Source organism: Misgurnus anguillicaudatus, chromosome 12, assembly GCF_027580225.2.
Source record: "Misgurnus anguillicaudatus chromosome 12, ASM2758022v2, whole genome shotgun sequence".
NCBI lineage: Eukaryota > Metazoa > Chordata > Actinopteri > Cypriniformes > Cobitidae > Misgurnus > Misgurnus anguillicaudatus.
Genome location: NC_073348.2, coordinates 27,298,944 through 27,317,722, shown reverse-complemented (window position 1 = coordinate 27,317,722; position 18,779 = coordinate 27,298,944). Strand labels below are relative to the sequence as shown.

Here is an 18,779-nt window from a genome sequence, read left to right as displayed (position 1 = left end):
CGAACTTCGGAAACTGTCGTTTTCGCTCTCCAGGCAGTCAATAGGTTTTTAAAATATGTATTTAATATTTAATAAAACTGTATAAAATGACCCTGTCCAAAATGACGCACTTCATGTGGACTTTCAGTCTTGTGGCCTTACTGTACGTTCACACCGCCACAGACTTGAGCTTCCAAAGAAGCTCAGGCCGCCCGGTCAAGGACGTTTGTCAAAAAGTATGGGGAAGCTTGTTGACACTTTGGCCACTCTGAAGTTTGTTTTCTCTGAACTAATGTTTTGGTAGGAACGAATGTTTACAGCGTACTTTGAAGAAGTCCACAAGTCTGGAGTGTTCCATTTGGGACAGGGCCTTTCTATTCTAGCTCATTAGTAGAGAATCCAAAATGAGAAATAATGGGATCAGATGTGGGAGACATCCAAAACGTGCAATGTTGGTGTGCCTCCAGGAACAGGGTTGGGAAATACTGGCCTCAAGAATTTATTTGCTAAAAAAAAAAAAAATTTGGAACTCAAAGGTTCTTTGGATCTTAAAGGTTCTTTATGGAACTACAAATCCAAAAATGGTTCCTCTAGCACGGGTGTCCAATCCTGCTCCTGAAGGGCCAGTGTCTCTGCAGTGTTTCGCTCTAATCCTAATAAAACACACCTGATCCAGCTAATAAAGGTCTAACTAGCCATACTAGAAACTTTTAGGCAAGTGTGTTGAGAGAAATTATTGAAGACACCTTTGTTCTAAAGCATCCCAGCAAGCAATTTGGCCTAAAAGACGCCAAATAGCTGTCAAGACATAACCTAGACGTCAAGGCTAAAACTAGACAAAATTTGGGCTGTCACGCGCAGGCTACACATAGAACATATTAAAGGAATGAAACCAAACACCTTATAATCAATAAGTTGTTTTGCTTACATGATGAAATATCATATATCTTCTGAGTTACTTATGCAAAAACAACATGTAACCAAATTAATTGTCGGCTATTGCTTGTTGGGTTCTTCACAGGGATGCCATAGAAAAAAATATTTATTTGTCATCTTTCTATAGTCTGCAAAACCTTTTTTGACTACATAAAAACCTTTTATGCAACAGAAAGGTTCTGTGGATGTTAAAGGTTTTTTATGGAACCATATAGCCTGATAAAGACTGAAAGAACCTTTATTTTTAAGGGTAGACCTTTATTAGCAAACACAACCCAATCTCAAGACATTTAATGGTAGGCTAGTCACAAAATAAATTGATTTATTTATTCATGGACACAATTTTCCTCTTTTTTGTGTCACTGAGCACAAATGTCTTTTCGTGTCATTTTATATATTGCTTTATAATTTTTCAACTATTGTCGCTTGGGGCTGGGGTAAGAACGACTTTTTGTTACATTTCAGACATCATAACCCAAACCCATACATAAAGTTACATGAAAAATAAAGTTAAAGTCTTGTAATAGACACAAAAACCAATAAATAAAAATTTGTGCTAAAAGAAACGAAAAGATATTCGTGCGCAATATCAGACACGAAAAAGAAAATCATTTCCATGAACTTGAAAAAATAAATTAAATATTTTGTGATTATACCACAAAATGCCTTGAGGTAGGGTTGGCAAACTACACACATTTTATAGGGCCACTGAATCAAAAGGGCCCCATTGTCAGAAATGATTAGTAATGATTTTAGTCACAAACATTTAGTAAAAATGTAAAATGATGTGCAAATGTATTAACTGTGACTATTAAGACCACCACTGTTAAAATCACCTTAAAGTGTATGTGCTGGGGGGACATCATACTTTCATTACATCAACAACAATGTCTCTCTGAGACCACACTGCTATTTTCCGGCTGCTGTTTACCAGATATTGGATTGATTTGTTGAACAATATGTATCATATTTTAAGGAAAATAATTTATATAGCAAATTCGAAGGATTGTAAAAAATGTGCACCTATAAGGAAACATCAGATAAAAATAAATTTTCATAAAATGTTACAATCTGCTACCACACTAGAACACTTTCACGCACCATTGCTAAAATCCCGTTTATTTATTCCTGTCACATCAACTGTAAAATGAAACGATGCCAAGCTTTAAAAAAAGGTTAACCTCGTGCCTGCACCATCACACCATCTAATAGAATTCAAATCAGGTCAAGACATCTCTAGAATATATATCAAATAATTAATAGAGGTGCAAGAGAAGAAACAATAAGGTGCATAATTTACATGCTGGTTTTGTGCTGGTTTAGCTGGTGGTCACCAGCATAACAGCACCAAAACACAACATGTGCTGGTCTTGCTGGTTTTTCCGGCAGGGTACGTCCTGAAAGAATGTTTGGATGAGAAAATTTGAACTTTAAAAGCACATTCAGCGGTATCACATCAAGTCATGTATATTTGTATAGCGCTTTATTGCAAATTTGAATCCTTCATAGCAGCTTTTTAAGAAAGATGAAGAAAAAAAAAAGAAGAAACAAGCCCTACTGAAAAATCCAGCTAAGAGCAGCATAAGCTGGTGTGCAGTTTTTAGCTGGTCTCCCAGCTTGGTTTTAGCTGGTACTGCTGGTGTAGCAAGCTGGTCTAGCTGTGTTTTGGTCACCTTTAAGCTGGTCTTAGCTGGTCAGGCCGGAAGACCAGCTGACCCACCAGCTTTAGCAGGCTGGGAGGACCAGCTTAGACTAGCTACTGCCACCTTAAACCAGCTACCTGCTTATGCTGGTCTTTGCTGGATTTTTCAGTAGGGAAACTATCATTAACCGATGGTTTCAGGCGTTGCCGCAATTACGTGTCTATCGTGAAGTTAACGCCAACATCGTAATACCATTCAGGTAGGCTACACATACAGTATGTATACATTTGATACCAGTATGTACCTTTGAAGTAACTATTTAGGTGTACTTTTGGAAAGGGTACCACAGTGACAGCTAGAGACCATTTGTTGACCTTTTTTTCGGACAGTAGCCTATAGCGAGTAAAACATTACAGTGAACCCCTACTGAAAAAATGCTTAAACCAGCTGGTCTAGCTGTGTTTTGGTCACTTTTTAAGATGGTCTTGCTGGAAGACAAACTGACCCACCAGCTTTGTTAGGCTGAGAAAGAACCAGGACACACACATTTAAACATTTGATTCTTACCGTTTCGGAATCCATTCAGCTGATCTCTGGGGCTGGCGCTACCACTTTTAGCATAGCTTAGCATAATCCATTGAATCTGATTAGGCCATTAGACCGACAGAAAATTAAAAGTTGCAATTTTCAAGGCAGATATGGTTAGGAACTATACTCTCATTCTGGCTTAATAATCAAGGATTTTGCTGCTGTAACATGGCTGCAGGAGGCGCAATGTTATCACGCAGCAGCCGAAAATAGCCCCCTTAGTATATTTCAATAACAGGGGTCTATTTTCGGGCAGTGCGTAATATCACTACACCTGCAGCCATGTTACGGCAGCAAAGTACTTGATTGTTATGCCAGAATGAGAGTATAGTTCCTAGACATATCAACCTAGAAAATCACAACTTTAAATTTTCCGTCGGTCTTAGTACACGATGTAACTACAGAAGAGTCAAGTTTTAAATAGAAAAAAAATATGTAAACTCTTTGGGTTTTTAAAGCGCGATGCTAACGGTCTAATTAGATTCAATGGATTGTGCTAAGCTATGCTAAAAGTGCTAGCGCCAGACTCTGAGATCAGCTGAATGGATTCCAAAACGGTAAGAATCAAATGTTTAACTCTAGGGAAGCTGGAAAATAAGCATTTTTCAAAAAAAGTGGAGTGTCCCTTTAAACCAGCTACCTCTTACACTCTGAGGGTATTTTGGGGATTTCCGCCTGGATTTGGCCTACCCAATTTCAAAAGCTCCTCATACCCACAAGCAGAGGTGCAGATACAAAAGTTTGGTATCATTTTACAGGAAACCCTTTGAAATTACACAAAACACTGTTAAAAGTGCTCAACATGGTTGTATGTGTTGTCAGTCCTCTAATAAACACAAAAATAAATTTGCTTTTTGATGTTTTTTTTTCTAAAGTCTGTATTTAAAAGTGTATAACTCTGGCCCTGAGTGGGAACGAAACCTGCAGACAGTTTTGTTTGATTCCAGCAATAGCCAGCTTACAGAGGAAAAAGGATTTTTTTCTCTATCATAATAAATGAAAAAGTTATTTTACTCCAACTGATAGGAGGAATAATACCCTTTTTGTATAAAATTTCTGCCTAAAAACATTTGAAGTGCTCCCATAACCACATACAGTGGAATAAATGCAATATGTTTATATAATTTTGCAGAAAACCCTTTGAAGTTACATAAAAAGCTGCTGTTTGTGACAAATAGTGTTATTTATGTTGTTTTTCATATGATAATACACCAAATTTTCTATTTTTATGTTGTAAATACTGTCTTCGATAGTGTATAACTCTGGTTCTGTGTGCTCTAGCAGACTGCAGACAGTTCTGGTTGTTACCAGCAGCAGACAGTAAACACCCCAAAAAAGAATTAACTCTTTAGCATGTCGCATTCAAAAGATATTCTTAATATAATGAAGGGTGTGAAAATAAATTTTTCGTATAAATAATAATTTTTTGTTTTGATCATATAATAAATAGCAATGGATTAATTATGCACACAACCAAAGAAAATGCTGTGAATGGACTCATTTTTTAGAGTAGGACCTAAGAGAAAAGATGGTGTATCTATCATTTGTGGCTATCTGTGCTATCTGAGGCAGTCCACAGTCAAGTTTCCCCTTTTTACCTCATTATTCATTTGACGATTGTTGGATATGTGATGAAAATAGAACAAAAATAACACTGTAGTCTTATTCCTGAGAGTGAGAGCTTTCATTTGGTATAAGACTTGCCCATGTTTGTCATACTTGAAAAATATGAAATATGTGAATATTAAATCATATAAAAAATTATGGGGAGGGGGGGTGATAGTGTAAATAACTTTCTTACAGTAAAACATATCTCAAAGTGATGCATATCTGCAGAAAGTAGAGAGCCTAAGCTTTCAAACAGTATCTCATATGTGGTACTGGGTCCATGACAGACCATTCAAAATTAAAGGAATATTTTATATTAAGTAATAATAAGATAATTCTTGACCTGGTACAGGGTCCACAGAGTCAAACAAGTTAAATCAGCTAAAACCATGCTACCAGCCTATGCTGGATTTTTCAGTAGAGACTGCAGATATGACCAACATTATTTGGTATTCAGACACTGCTGCTAAGTTACTTTACTACACTGTAAAAATACTTTGCTGCCTTAAAATTTTTTGTTAAATCAACTCAGATTTACAAGTCATGTCAACAGAGATGAGTTGTCACAACTTATAAAATATAGTTGAGAAAAGTCAACTTAATTTTATAAGTTATAACAACTCATCTCTAGTCAAGATAAATAACAGTAAGTTGAAATGACTTGTAAATCTGAGTTGATTCAACAAAAAAAAATGTAAGGCAGCACAGTATTTTTACAGTGTATGTAAGGGTTACATAATATTTTATGTTGTTATTGTCTTGTGAAGTCCAGTCTTTATGTGGTGACAGAAACAATTCATCAATGTTTCCCGCTACAATATGAATAAAGAGATACACTTGGTAACCGCAAAAAAGACAAACCCACATTATCATAAAGGCCAAACCAATTCAATGATGTACATCAGCAAACCTAGTATTTCTTTCAACCGAGCAAACAGCAAATTAATTCCATCTATGAACTCAAGAAAATAAATGCACTGCTTGAACGCACAAGCTAAATCCAAATTCCTACCACATATCTGTGCGATACATTAGGTGAGAGGTGGAACAGACAGAGCTTATCTGTAATACATGTGGACGGCATCCAGACACTGAGGTGGGAAGGGGAAATGACTTGTTTGACACCAGCAATCCAGCGAGGCCCTTTGTATGACTCTACCAAATCGCTCAGGCTCGCTTTTCAATAAAATAATAGAGTTTTGCTATTTCCTGGGTGAGAAAAAGCATTTACTTGGGTTTGTAAGCACATACAGCGGTCAGACCTAGACTGTTTTATAGGACGCTGGGCCTTTAACATGGTTAATACGCTTGACAGAAAGGTTGCCAGGCAATGGCCTCTTTGTACCTCTACATCTTGTTCATGGCACCTACATAAAATCAACATAACAGGAAAAATATTCCTCAATTCTTTCAAGCAGGGCCCTTTCACCGTGGACACCAAATTGAATTTATGCAAATTGCAACACCATTGAACGCCAACATACCTCTTTCAAACAAAGACGACTCCGCTTTATAACATGGTTAACGGTTTCATCTCTTTAATTACTGAACAAATTCAGCATCAAAACACAAAATGAAAAGACCACATTCATCTGCCAAATCCAACATTATTTAATTCTTTCCTTAATGTACTAAGCAACAATGTCAACAAAGGTATCTGTAAACATTTATTTTCAATTTTTTCGATTTTACATAGGTGAGAGCATTTACGACTAATGAACGAACCGCATCATTGCCTGCCAAATAGGGCTGGAGGGAAGCGATGCCCTTTAAAAACGTGTTGCATGCTCGGGTCTGAATAATGTTGCCCTTGCTGTATTTATAATGCACTTCTCCTCGCTTCTCAGTAATAAGCGGTTTGGAAAGGGCAGTGCATGTCTGCTCTTTTATTAAAACAAATGAAAGCTCATTACGACATCAAAATTGAACAGTAAGACCCTCCTCCTCCACATCCTAAAGACTAATGGAGAGCGTGAAAGCAAAGGCCTGTCATTTAATAGCCTAATGTACTATTTCGTTTTTTTAAAGCCATGATTTTTAATGCACAAGGAAAACGGCTGACTTAAGTAACTAATAGATTTTCGCTTTTCTTTACAGACAAAATAATCAGGGCTAAAGTTTTACGTAACAACGTCATTTTTAATAACCAGGGAAGATGTTATTTTACTAAAGGTTATGGTTGAACAGTACTGTAAGTACATTATGAAATATGTGTTATGCATTAGAGCTTGTTTAAACACACTTCTGTATCATTCGTATATGCGATACCATTGACCTACAAACCAGCAATGTGTCATTACATTTACATTTTCATGACTTGCCCCTGAAAACAGCTGTTTCCAAATGCTTGCGTATCTTTGATAGAAACTATAAAGTGTTTAAAAAAAGCAAAAGATGACACGATCATCAATTTTTCAGGTCTACTCAAAGTAAAATGGAAATTACTTTTACCAGCAGTATTTGAACAGGCTTCATACAAAAATTATGCAGTGTGACTTCAAAATGACTTTGAAAGTATGAATTATGAACGAGTACGATTCAAAAATTGAAAAGTCTAATGGGTTGCATGTCAAACGTTGTGAATGAACACCTAGTGGATCTTAATTCCTCTCATATATTTTCTAGATGGTGGTCACTTTGATTTGTGAGGTACTCTGATTTGGAGTTGCAGCGGTGCGTGTTGGAGCAGCTGAGAGTTGACATCTCACAGCCAGACAATAAATACTGAAGTATGTTCATCATCTGTGACAAAAAGTCTGAACAGTCACATCTGTGGACAGCGCTCTCCTCCAACTCTATCTCTGGGAATGATGCGGAGCTCTGATCCGTGTTTTAGGAACACATTTCCTGTTGATATAAAAAAGAAAACACATTAAACACAATATGTCGAAATTCAAACCAAGTGCTGTTTTAAATCACTCATAATGAACAGAAATATGATACAAGACACCAATGTTTTATAATAAAAATGATTAAAAGGCAATAAAGGGACCCAGCACACTAATACACAATGTGCTACGTCAGTTGTGTGTTAGACATCCAATCAAAAGGTAGATAGGAAACATCTGTGCACTGTTCATTGTTAAGCTAGAAGCATAGTTTGATTTTTAAGCGAGGGTCTACATACCGCCAGAATTTTGTAACCAACCGCACATATTTGTCGCAACGCGAGACAATAATACTTTAAGGTAGTAAAATCTATTTAAAAAACACATTGACATTGTCATCATAGGTGCATTTCCACTGTGAGAGGCATAATCTAAATAAAAAAATCCAGAAATCACAATGTATGATTTATTTGTATGATACATCTGCAAATAAGTATTTGAACACCTGAGAAAATCAATGTTAATATTTGGTACAGTAGCCTTTGTTTGCAATTACAGAGGTCAAATGTTTCCTGTAGTTTTTCACCAGGTTTGCACACTGCAGGAGGGATTATGGCCCACTCCTCCACACAGATCTTCTCTAGATCAGCCAGGTTTCTGGCGTGTCGCTGAGAAACACGAAGTTCAAGCTCCCTCCAAAGATTCTCTATTGGGTTTAGGTCTGGAGACTGGCTAGGCCACGCCAGAACCTTGATATGCTTCTTACAGAGCCACTCCTTGATTATCCTGGCTGGGTGCTTAGGGTCATTGTCATGTTGGAAGACCCAGCCTCAACCCATCTTCAATGCTCTAACTGAGGGAAGGAGGTTGTTCCCCAAAATCTCGCAATACATGGCCCTGGTCACTCTCTCATTAATACAGTGCCCTGTCCCATGTGGAGAAAAACAACCCCAAAACATGATGCTACCACCCCCATGCTTCACAGTAGGGATGGTGTTCTTGGGATGGTACTCATAATTTTTCTTCCTCCAAACATGTTTAGTGGAATTATGACCAAAAATTTCTATTGTGGTCTTATCTGACCATATGACTTTCTCCCATGACTCCTCTGGATCATCCAAATGGTCATTGGCAAACTTAAGATGGGCCTGGACATGTGCTGGTTTAAGCAGGGGAACCTTCAGTGCCGTGCATGATTTCAAACCATGACGTCTTAGTGTATTACCAACAGTAACCTTGGAAACGGTGGTCCCAGCTCTTTACAGGTCATTGACCAGCTCCTCCCATGTAGTTCTGGGCTGATTTCTCACCTTTCTTAGAATCATTGAGACCCCACAAGTTGAGATCTTGCCTGGAGCCACAGTCCGAGGGAGATTGACAGTCATGTTTAGCTTCTTCCATTTTCTAATGATTGCTCCAACAGTGGACCTTTTTTCACCAAGCTGCTTGGCAATTTCCCCGTAGCCCTTTCCAGCCTTGTGGAGGTGTGCAATTTTGTCTCTAGTGTCTTTGGACAGCTCTTTGGTCTTGGTCATGTTATAAGTTGGATTCTTACTGATTGTATGGGGTGGACAGGTGTCTTTATGCAGCTAACAGGTGCATCTAATTTAGGATAATAAATGGAGTGGAGGTGGATTTTAAAGGCAGACTAAGAGGTCTTTGAAAATCAGAATTCTAGCTGATAGACAGGTGTTCAAATACTTATTTGCATCTGTATCATACAAATAAATAGTTTAAAAAATCATATATTGTGATTTTTTTTTTAGATTATGTCTCTCACAGTGGACATGCACCTATGATGACAATTTCAGACCCCTCCATGATTTCTAAGTGTGAGAACTTGCAAAATAGCAGGGTGTTCAAATACTTATTTACTTAGTTTCCTCACTGTATATATATTCATATAAAATATTGTAAATTATGCAAATTATGTGACAAACACATTTTTACACGATTTCTGGGTAAGGAAAGCATGACTCTCTCAATCTCTGCAGTCTCTCTGCTATGTGCATTGAATAAACCTTTGACTATACATAACTTTTTGAAGTATTAACATCATTCAATTATTGCAAACCATCACGCTATGCATATTGCGGTATGCAAATTTACATTATCTGTGGTATTTCGGTATATCTTGCCGCCTTATTGTAGGCCTTTGGCAGATCCTTTTATTCAAACTGACTTGCAGTGCATTCGAAATATACGTTTGCACCCTGGGCTTCAATCCCACAATCTTTTTGCACTGTTAAGGCAATACATTACCATTTGAGCTACAGCTGGCTTTCAGCGAGACCCGCTGGGAAAAGGCTATTCTCTCCAATTAATATTCATGAGCCATGATGACACATTTTAGCAGGGGAACAGTGCACTTACATGGGAATTTAGAGAACAGGAGCACTTTCCAAAGTAATAGGAAATCACTCGCACATTGTACAACAGGTATCTCCAACCCTGCTTCTGCACGGTGAGCTACCGTCCTGCAAACTTTAACAACCCACCTTTCTGTAATTATCAAGCGACCCTGAACACCTCGTTTAGCGGTTTAATTGGGGTTGGAGCTAAAATCTTCAGAACGGTTGCTCACCAGGAGCAAGGTTGGAGTTCCCTGTCGTACAACATCTAGAAAACCTGGGACTTTCAGTCAGGTCAATTGTGTTTATCTCTCTACTGTTTTTGAATGAAAAATCATCCTATTCAAGTGATAACAGTAAGCTATATTTAGTATGTCTCCATAATACAAACACGCTTCATGCTGGGAATTCTAGTGAACATGTCATTATTGTAAAACGAATGAATTACTGCGTCGTCTGGCATTTAAGGCCTCAACCCATGATGGGTATGATAAAGCTTTGTCTATTACCATGCGGTTGCATGCAGCACAGGGCTTAGAGATTAAAAGCCACTGACACTACACCATTGGGACGGCATATTAGAGATCCTTCTAGATTTCGAATAATGGATTACAGAGAAGCAAAGACCAGAATGACAAACATCTAGAACATTTAGACGGGTGAAAAATCTATGGGGAGTGATGTAATTGACGCATGCATTCTTAAAGCACATCATAAATATTCATAAAGTAATATGTGAAATTTCCATGCAAGGCCTATTGGAGCAGAGTCATCGGATGCTTCAAAAGGTCCCCAGGCAGGCAGGCAGACAAACAATATCAGTAAACAGAAGCGAGTCTCATGCATTCGCTTGCAGGAGATTATGAAGGACAGGCAGGAAAATGGAACAATATCGGTCATGCATCTAAACGTGTGCAAGTTAGATGAGATGTTTCATTTGGGAAGATGGATGTGATAAGGCGCAGGGAACGGGGTGGAAACATGGAACGGCTAACAAAATGGGTTGCATCGGCAGACAAACAGACAGAACAAACAAACCTCTATTTGCACATTAAAAGGACAGAGAAATGATATATTAGGATGCAATTTATTGCATATGCTGATTGAAAGCAACTATACCGACCTGCTGTCTGTGCGGGGTTGATTCCGATGCCATCTACACAAACAAATCATTAAACAGATCATCATCATCACAATGTTAATACATTCCCAAAACAATCATTCATGAAGACAATCAATAAATCAGACTGATTGGAAACTACACAACACACCGGTGATGGGGGCGATGCACCGAAACGCTGAACAATCACACCTCAAACAATCTCATTTACAATAACTGGCTGTTCTCACCAGAGGAATGAGTTATTTCTGTTTATTACTTGTTTGATAGTTATTACTTAAAGGCAGAGTAGGCAGGTTTAAGTCTAAAAAAAGACTAAATCACTTTTTTTCCATATTTGTTTAAACTGTCTTTATATACCAATACATAAGTAAAATGTAAGTACTCTGAAAAAGAGAGTATAAAAATCGAGTGTCTGTAGACCTCTCACAACTGTTTTAAACACGACTAATTTTCCATTCACTCCACCCCTTCCCTTCTGTGTTTCTTCTAAAGCAACGCCCACAAAACACATGAATGCGCGACGCTGACTGGCTCTGCTGGGAGCAGCATATTTACCTCAGACGAGCGGAGAGGAAGGTGCACAGTTCATGTAGTAACATTACATGTAATAATTAGGGATGCACCGAATCCAGATTTTTTAGGTTCGGCCGAATCTCGAATCCACCGTTTAAGATTCGGCCGAATCCGAAACCGAATACCGAATCCTACTTGCATCCTTATTCCATTAACACAGTAAAACACATTAATGAATTATACAACGTCCACAGCAGTGTATTTTTCATTTTATTTAAATTTAACTGTACATTATGCCAGGATGACAAGTTGGAAAACTATTTTGACAATTACCATAAGCCTATGCATAATGAAAGCGATGCGTTGCGACATGCTCGTTTTTCCAATAAGCAAGCAGCTCCGCGCTGAAAACTATATTTAACTTTGAGTGAGAAGCTCCGCTCGTCAATGTCAGTTTTCACACTGCCGTCCAATTACAATGGAGGAGGGGCGGGACATTACCACAGCAACCAACCGGCTCACAGCTGAAGCATCACAGCTACCAAGCGCTCGGCTGAAAAACAGCTGGCATTTGGCGTCCTCAAGGCGTTTTCAGCCGTGTTTAAACGTTTTTAAAAGTGTCTAGCCCCTAAGGCTCACCGAAAGAAAAAGCTCATCTCCACGTCAGCACCCGATGTGTGTAATCAACGGCTGCGTGACGTCGACCAGCGTAGCGCAAGCCTAGGGTTCGGTTCGGTGGAAAAAAAGTCTAGGATTCGGCCGAACCCGAACCCCGTCAAAAAGCCCAGTATTCGGCCGAATCCGAATCCTGGATTCGGTGCATCCCTAGTAATAATACACCTAACTTTATCACTATGAATATAAACAAATAGGATGGCTTTTAGTACTCACTATTAAGCTAGCATATCGATGCTGGTAAAGTTTAAAATATATTTTGTTTGATTCAGTAACAAACAAGCTGGTTATATTTATAAGACAAAGATAAAAACAAGTTTTTTAGTACCATCAGTTACACTGTGATGAAAGTGAATTTTCGTGGAAGATTCATAACAAATAGGGTGTTTTGCATGTAAGAGTTTCCGTGATGAAAGCATTGTTGACTCTGATGAGGACTACACTCCGGAGACAATACCGCTACCGCATCGTCGACTCAAGGAAAAGCCACGTGATATTTACCTTCGTTTGATTCCTTCGTTTATTCCTTTTTTGCCTTGTTTGCCTTCGCTGACTGCATATGCAGGTACTGTGAGTTCTGAATGCTCTTTCTCTGCCGAACTTTTGCTCTTCCTAGAGTGCCTCGTGCACATTCAAATCAATCGGGTGTGCGCATGTGTGGGCAGATCCCATAGCAACAGGGGTGGTGCCATAGTCGCGAGAGAGAGTGACAGTCGCGCAAGCCAATCATTTGTTTCGTCCCGAATGGAAATAATTAGCTGTTTAAAACAGTCGTGAAAGGTCTACAGACACTCGAGTTTTATACTCTCTTTTTCAGAGTACTTACATTTTAATTATGTATTGGTATATAAAGACAGTTTAAACTAATTTGTAAAAAAGTTTTTTAGATAATTCCTGCCTATCCTGCCTTTAAGAACCCACAAAGCAGCATTATGTCTTGTATTAATGCATACAATAAAAAAAATCAGTAACAATATTGCTGATTGCCTAAGGAAGTAGCTTATATGTAAACAGTAAAAATTGTGTATAGAGGAATAAACAAAGGCATATGGGGATTAGAATGACATAAAGGTGACAAAAAGACAGAATTTCTATTTAAATTATCACGCTAACTTCTTACCGTTTGTGATGATAGCACTTGTGGCAGCTGGCACTTTAAACTTGAGGAAAAAAAAGTGAAAGTTTATTGCATCCATCAACAGCCAGACATCACACATAAACAATCGTCCTCCACAAAATGATTCTTTCAGGATGGAAAAATTCAATTCTAGTCAAGTTCACGTCAGTTTTGTGGAGCGGAAACTATCATAAGCATAAGGTACTGTAAAAGCTCTCTGGGCTGAGCTTGAAGAAACTGTCACTGTCGATCACAAAGAGCTGCTTATGATAAAAAACTGTGATGAATTTGTTTTGAAAGGGTTTGGGAAAACTCTTTAGGTGTCCTGAAGGCATTCCTTCACATTTGAACAGCACTGACGAGGAGGCAATACTGCGATAGCTCTCTGAATGAAGTACTATTTGCATGGGATTAATATTACCTGGTGACCTTTAGTGATTTGTAATAATTGCAGATCCCGTGTGAATCTGCCATGTCTGTAATTTGTAAAGTAAAAATTTCCCCGCAAATGACCTACCATATTTCGCCGAACACAGAGGTCCTGTGAGGCTGTCAGATTTGGCATTTCATATTAGCCCCGTGCATATTGGCATCTCTGTAATTTGGCCAGGATTTGGCGGGTCGTATATCATTTTTCAAGGCTTGTGTTACCCGCGTGCCTTTTTTATTTTGTTTTTCTCTGTTCTTTCTGGGCCTCTCGTACTACAGCTGAGCAGCGCAAATACAGAGACACATCACTCTGCTTTTTATGGCTTTCCTTATGAAAGTTCAGGAATTTATTATACATATTTTAGATTTTGTACATCAGTTTCTCCTCGTCCATGTTTGATGATGTTTGAGATCTCGTAAGTTTAGGCAAATCTGTCAGTTGCAACATCGCAGAACCGATTCTAATTAGAATCCACTGATGCTCGATGTATCGCTTCGTGACCCGACTGATTAATCTCTGATTAACATGGCAAAAAATCCTTTTACAGCGTGTCGCTGTGTTGTGGGTATAGGACAAGGTGTTATGCAAAGCCTCAACATCATACCCGGGAGATTAGTCAGTAATTATGAGTCAAATCACAGGCTGTGCTTATCCCGTGCGAAGCGGCGACACGAAAATCAGATATAGGGGTGCAATTTCTAAATCACACGTGGTCCCAGATAATACTTATCCTGTAAAATAGTACTTTAGTCACCAAAATGCAAAAAGTTAACTTATGCTGCAATGAACATAATAGTAACAGACATAAGATGACAAGATGATGGATGGATAGCAATGCTAAATTCATTTTCTGGAGTTTATGTATTTTTTTATTTTAGACGTCATTGTCTCAATACAATTTGTACGTGTTTTTCAAGGTGGCTAATTCGTACCACATTCGTACAATTTTGTATGATTTGCCTTTGCCCCGTGACTATGGGTTTAAGGGTGAGCTTTCATTATTGTTTTTTATGATAATCGTACCCTTATGTATGATTCACTTTTGTACAAATTCCTACAAGTTAGCAAACTCATAAAATGCACATAGATTTTTGTGTGATCAGACTGGAAAGATAACATAACTTGAAGATCACCAAATTAGGGATTTTTAAGAGGGAATTAATGCTGAAAATAAGCTTGTGTTTCATAATAAGCTTTATTATTCTTTTTGGTTTTCACCTAACACATTACATCTAACACATAACGTCTTCCTATTATGAGGCTGTCAGATTTGGCATTTCATTATTTTAAGAAAAAAGCAGCGACCCGAGCAAAACTGCAACATTACTCTGCCAAGCCTTGCATCTGCGTGCCCTGAATATAGCTTTGAAACATACCTGCCAGTGAACTCGAAAATGACCCCATACTGGCCAATTAACCCTTTCCCCACCATTGATAAGTTAACTCATCAATTGATCATCTCTCTGAATCAAATTTCTATCAAAAATCTATTTTCTATCTTTTTGCACAAAATTTGGTGTTTTTGAAGAAACCTACCCATATTTAAGAGGTGATAAAAGAGTGCAAATGAAGGTAAGATGAAACAGAGGGTCTGGCCTTTCATTTGATATGTTTCTATATTTAAAGAAGAACATTTTCTGAAAGTGTTAAACTTTTGTGAAAATTATAAAAAATTATGGCGCTGGCTGGCAACTTTTTTTTTAAATGCTGGCGGGGAAAGAGTTAATAGTCCTGTCTATTGGCCCATACGTCTGATTTTAATTAAAGTATATCATTTTTATCATTGGTGGAGTATTGCTATCACACAAAATGTTTGACTTAATATATTTGTCAACCCAAATTTGGATGCATGTGAATTCCTACTAATCACTTGCTGGCAGTAAGGGCTATTATTGATTCTGCAATCTCATTGGACTTTAAAGATAGCTAACAATTTTAAGTGTTTATGCATTGATCTTGCTCTGATTTAACAAGTGACTGTGGAGTATTTAAAAAAAAGGATAAAAAAAATACTTGAAGACAGACACTTAATATTAAAACTACAGGACTATAGAGATCAGTTCATGTCAACCCTGTTACATATTGTGAATTAATGATGCGCAGGTCATCTCACAACCCACGGGTCACCCGGGTAAAGAAATGGTCACTTTATTTGCTGGGCAGGTCATTAAAAACAAAATAAAAAACATCTATGCTACATGTAATTCCAAATTTCTAAATACATAAATTCTAAATACATATTTTCATTTTTATTAGGTTCTTTGATAAGGTTACAATATGTAGGCCTAGCAACGTGACTAGCGTGATGTCCTCAAACCTTTGGCTTCACATCACGAAAGCGCCAAGCAGCTCCCACCAGCCACAACAACAAAACAAATGGAGGAATAAAAGTAAGGATGGAAGACGAGGTGTGTAGAAATTAAGGTTGGGAATTTACATTGTTAAAAAAAAAGGTCAAGCTGCTAAAGCTAATGTAGAAGTATTTATAGTTCTTCTATACAGATGAATACAAACGCTGCTTTGTAAATGTTGAAAATGTTTATCATCATCCAATCTTGCTATTAATATTACCATGCTGGTTTCTATGGTTCATAAGCGTATGTTGCTGCCAGTTTACATGGCAATTTAAAGGAATAGTCTACTCATTTTCAATATTAAAATATGTTATTACCTTAACTAAGAATTGTTGATACATCCCTCTATCATCTGTGTGCGTGCACGTAAGCGCTGGAGCGTGCTGCGACACTTCGATAGCATTTAGCTTAGCCCCATTCATTCAATAGCGCTCAAAACGTAGCGCTTTTCTAAGCGGATTTAAAAGAGGAACTATATTTTATGGCGTAATAGCACTTTTGGGAGTACTTTGACTCGCCTGAAAAGTCCGCTCCCCTTCTCACTCTCATAATGGGAGAGGGAGGGTGTTACTGCGCCGAGTCGAAGTACTCCCAAAAGTGCTATTACGCCATAAAATATAGTTCCTCTTTTAAATCCGCTTAGAAAAGCGCTACGTTTTATTTTGTACCACCAAATTTGCCCGTATAACTACTCGTCTTAAATAGGGAAAACGTTGATGTGTTTGGTCACTTCTAACTTTATCTCTAAATGGTACCAATGAATGAATGGGGCTAAGCTAAATGCTATCGAAGCGTCGCAGCGCGCTCCAGCGCTTACATGCATGCACACAGATGATAGAGGGATGTATCAACAATTCTTAGTTAGGGTAATAACATATTTTAATATTGAAAATGAGTAGACTATTCCTTTAATTTAATGGCTGTTTCCAAGCACTTTTAGGCTAAAATAAAGCCTGTTTTTATTTACATTTCAATGCCAAGTATGTCTATTTAACGGTCGCGGGTGCGGGTTGTAAAAATATATACAGTGGTGTGGGTCGTGCTGAATCATTTCATAAAAGCGGGACCCGCTGGTTAGACAAAACCCTGACCTGTGCATCACTATTGTGAATTATTGGATATGGATTAGATTTTCTACCAATTTAAATCAGTGATTGCTCAAAATTTGGCAAATATTAATGAGATTTTTTTGCATAAACCATCCTACCATCCTAATGTAAAAGAACATTATGCAAAAATACAGCCTTAATATCTTTAATATTTACTGAGTAAGGCCATATCAAAGATCAAAATCATTATAAAAATCAATTATTAAAATGAAACTTTGATGCTCCTAATCTCATAGTTACATTTAAAGACTGGACTTTATACAAAATTATGGGTCATTTTCAACCTGGGTTAAATTACTGTACATAAGGTGAATTATCTCACCTCTTCTGCTGCAAATTTCAAAACCGCAGTGAAGGGCGTGCTCTCAGGTACACTTAATCTAAAAAACAGAGAAGACGATGCATATTATGTATAACGAAAACACACATGCACACAATGAATTTTTTTTTCCAGTTTCATGACTCATCATAAAAGCAACAACAACAAACAGCATGATCAGGTGGAACATCAACCAAACTGTTGGCCAGTATTACAGATGCTCAGGTACATCAGGCTGTTTGAATGACACTTGATAGCAGACCACTCAACCACTCAGCCTGTAATGTGTGTCTGGAACAGCATGTAGCCATCATAGTGCAAAGTTAACACTGTTCAACTATCAGACAGCATGACATCTGTAGATTACCACACAGTACTATAATTAAAATCAATCTAGTATAAACAGATTGACAACTTTTGTTTCTTATTTCAAAATGTTCTCAGTAAAACGTTGTACAACGCAGCATTAATCCTGGTAGTTACAAACTATTTCTATTGATTGTATATTTGAGGAATAAAGAAAAAAACTGCCCACATCGAAATAGTCTGACAGCTGGCTGGTAAAGACATACAGTCAATGATTCTTTCATAATAAATCGAACCAAATAAACAAAATCCAAGTGTATTATGTTAAATCAATGCTTAAACCGTAAAAGTAGGAGTATGTATACGTAGTGTTAACTGATATTTCACTCACACTTTATAAGGTAACCGAGGGTCCGAAGTCAGGGTGATTTTAAACGTTACTTTCGACCTAACAGAGAGAAAGGAAAATATTAACTGGTCTGCATATAAATAATAACAATACAGAACAGGTTGTTATATGATAAATGATCATACTTACATCTTCCAGATTTGTATGAGAACAGCCGCACACTGTTTACTCAGACCCGGAAGTCACAGTGAGGCGACGATGTAACACGTCATCGGATGGATGGACCGCTATCTTGAACTTTTCTCTTTTTTCATTTTTAATCACCTTTAATATGATTTATTATGTAAAATTGTATAACTGAAAAGGTTATTTTAAAGTCATACATCTATTAATACGTAAAACAAAAATACGTGTATTCGTCTAGCGCATTTTAATCAGGCAAGTTTCAAGGATACCTCAAATGTGTTTTACCGTAAAGTGTGTATTTAACGCGAATTTAAACATTCACAGACTTAGGCTATTAATGCAAATACTATTTGTTAAATAAGTTG

At 37.6% G+C, this 18,779-nt stretch overlaps 1 protein-coding gene across 1 annotated transcript; it reads right to left on the bottom strand.

Annotated features, from left to right (window-relative positions):
* Nucleotides 1-6,872: 6,872 nt before the first annotated feature.
* Nucleotides 6,873-18,519, bottom strand: ufm1 (ubiquitin-fold modifier 1). The gene is made up of 6 exons (XM_055208483.2): nucleotides 18,418-18,519; nucleotides 18,271-18,327; nucleotides 17,577-17,634; nucleotides 13,365-13,404; nucleotides 11,057-11,089; nucleotides 6,873-7,601 (listed from the first exon to the last, which is right to left on the bottom strand). Coding segments are annotated over exons 1-6 (273 nt in total). The 5' UTR covers nucleotides 18,420-18,519; the 3' UTR covers nucleotides 6,873-7,518.
* Between the last annotated feature and the right edge of the window lie 260 nt (nucleotides 18,520-18,779).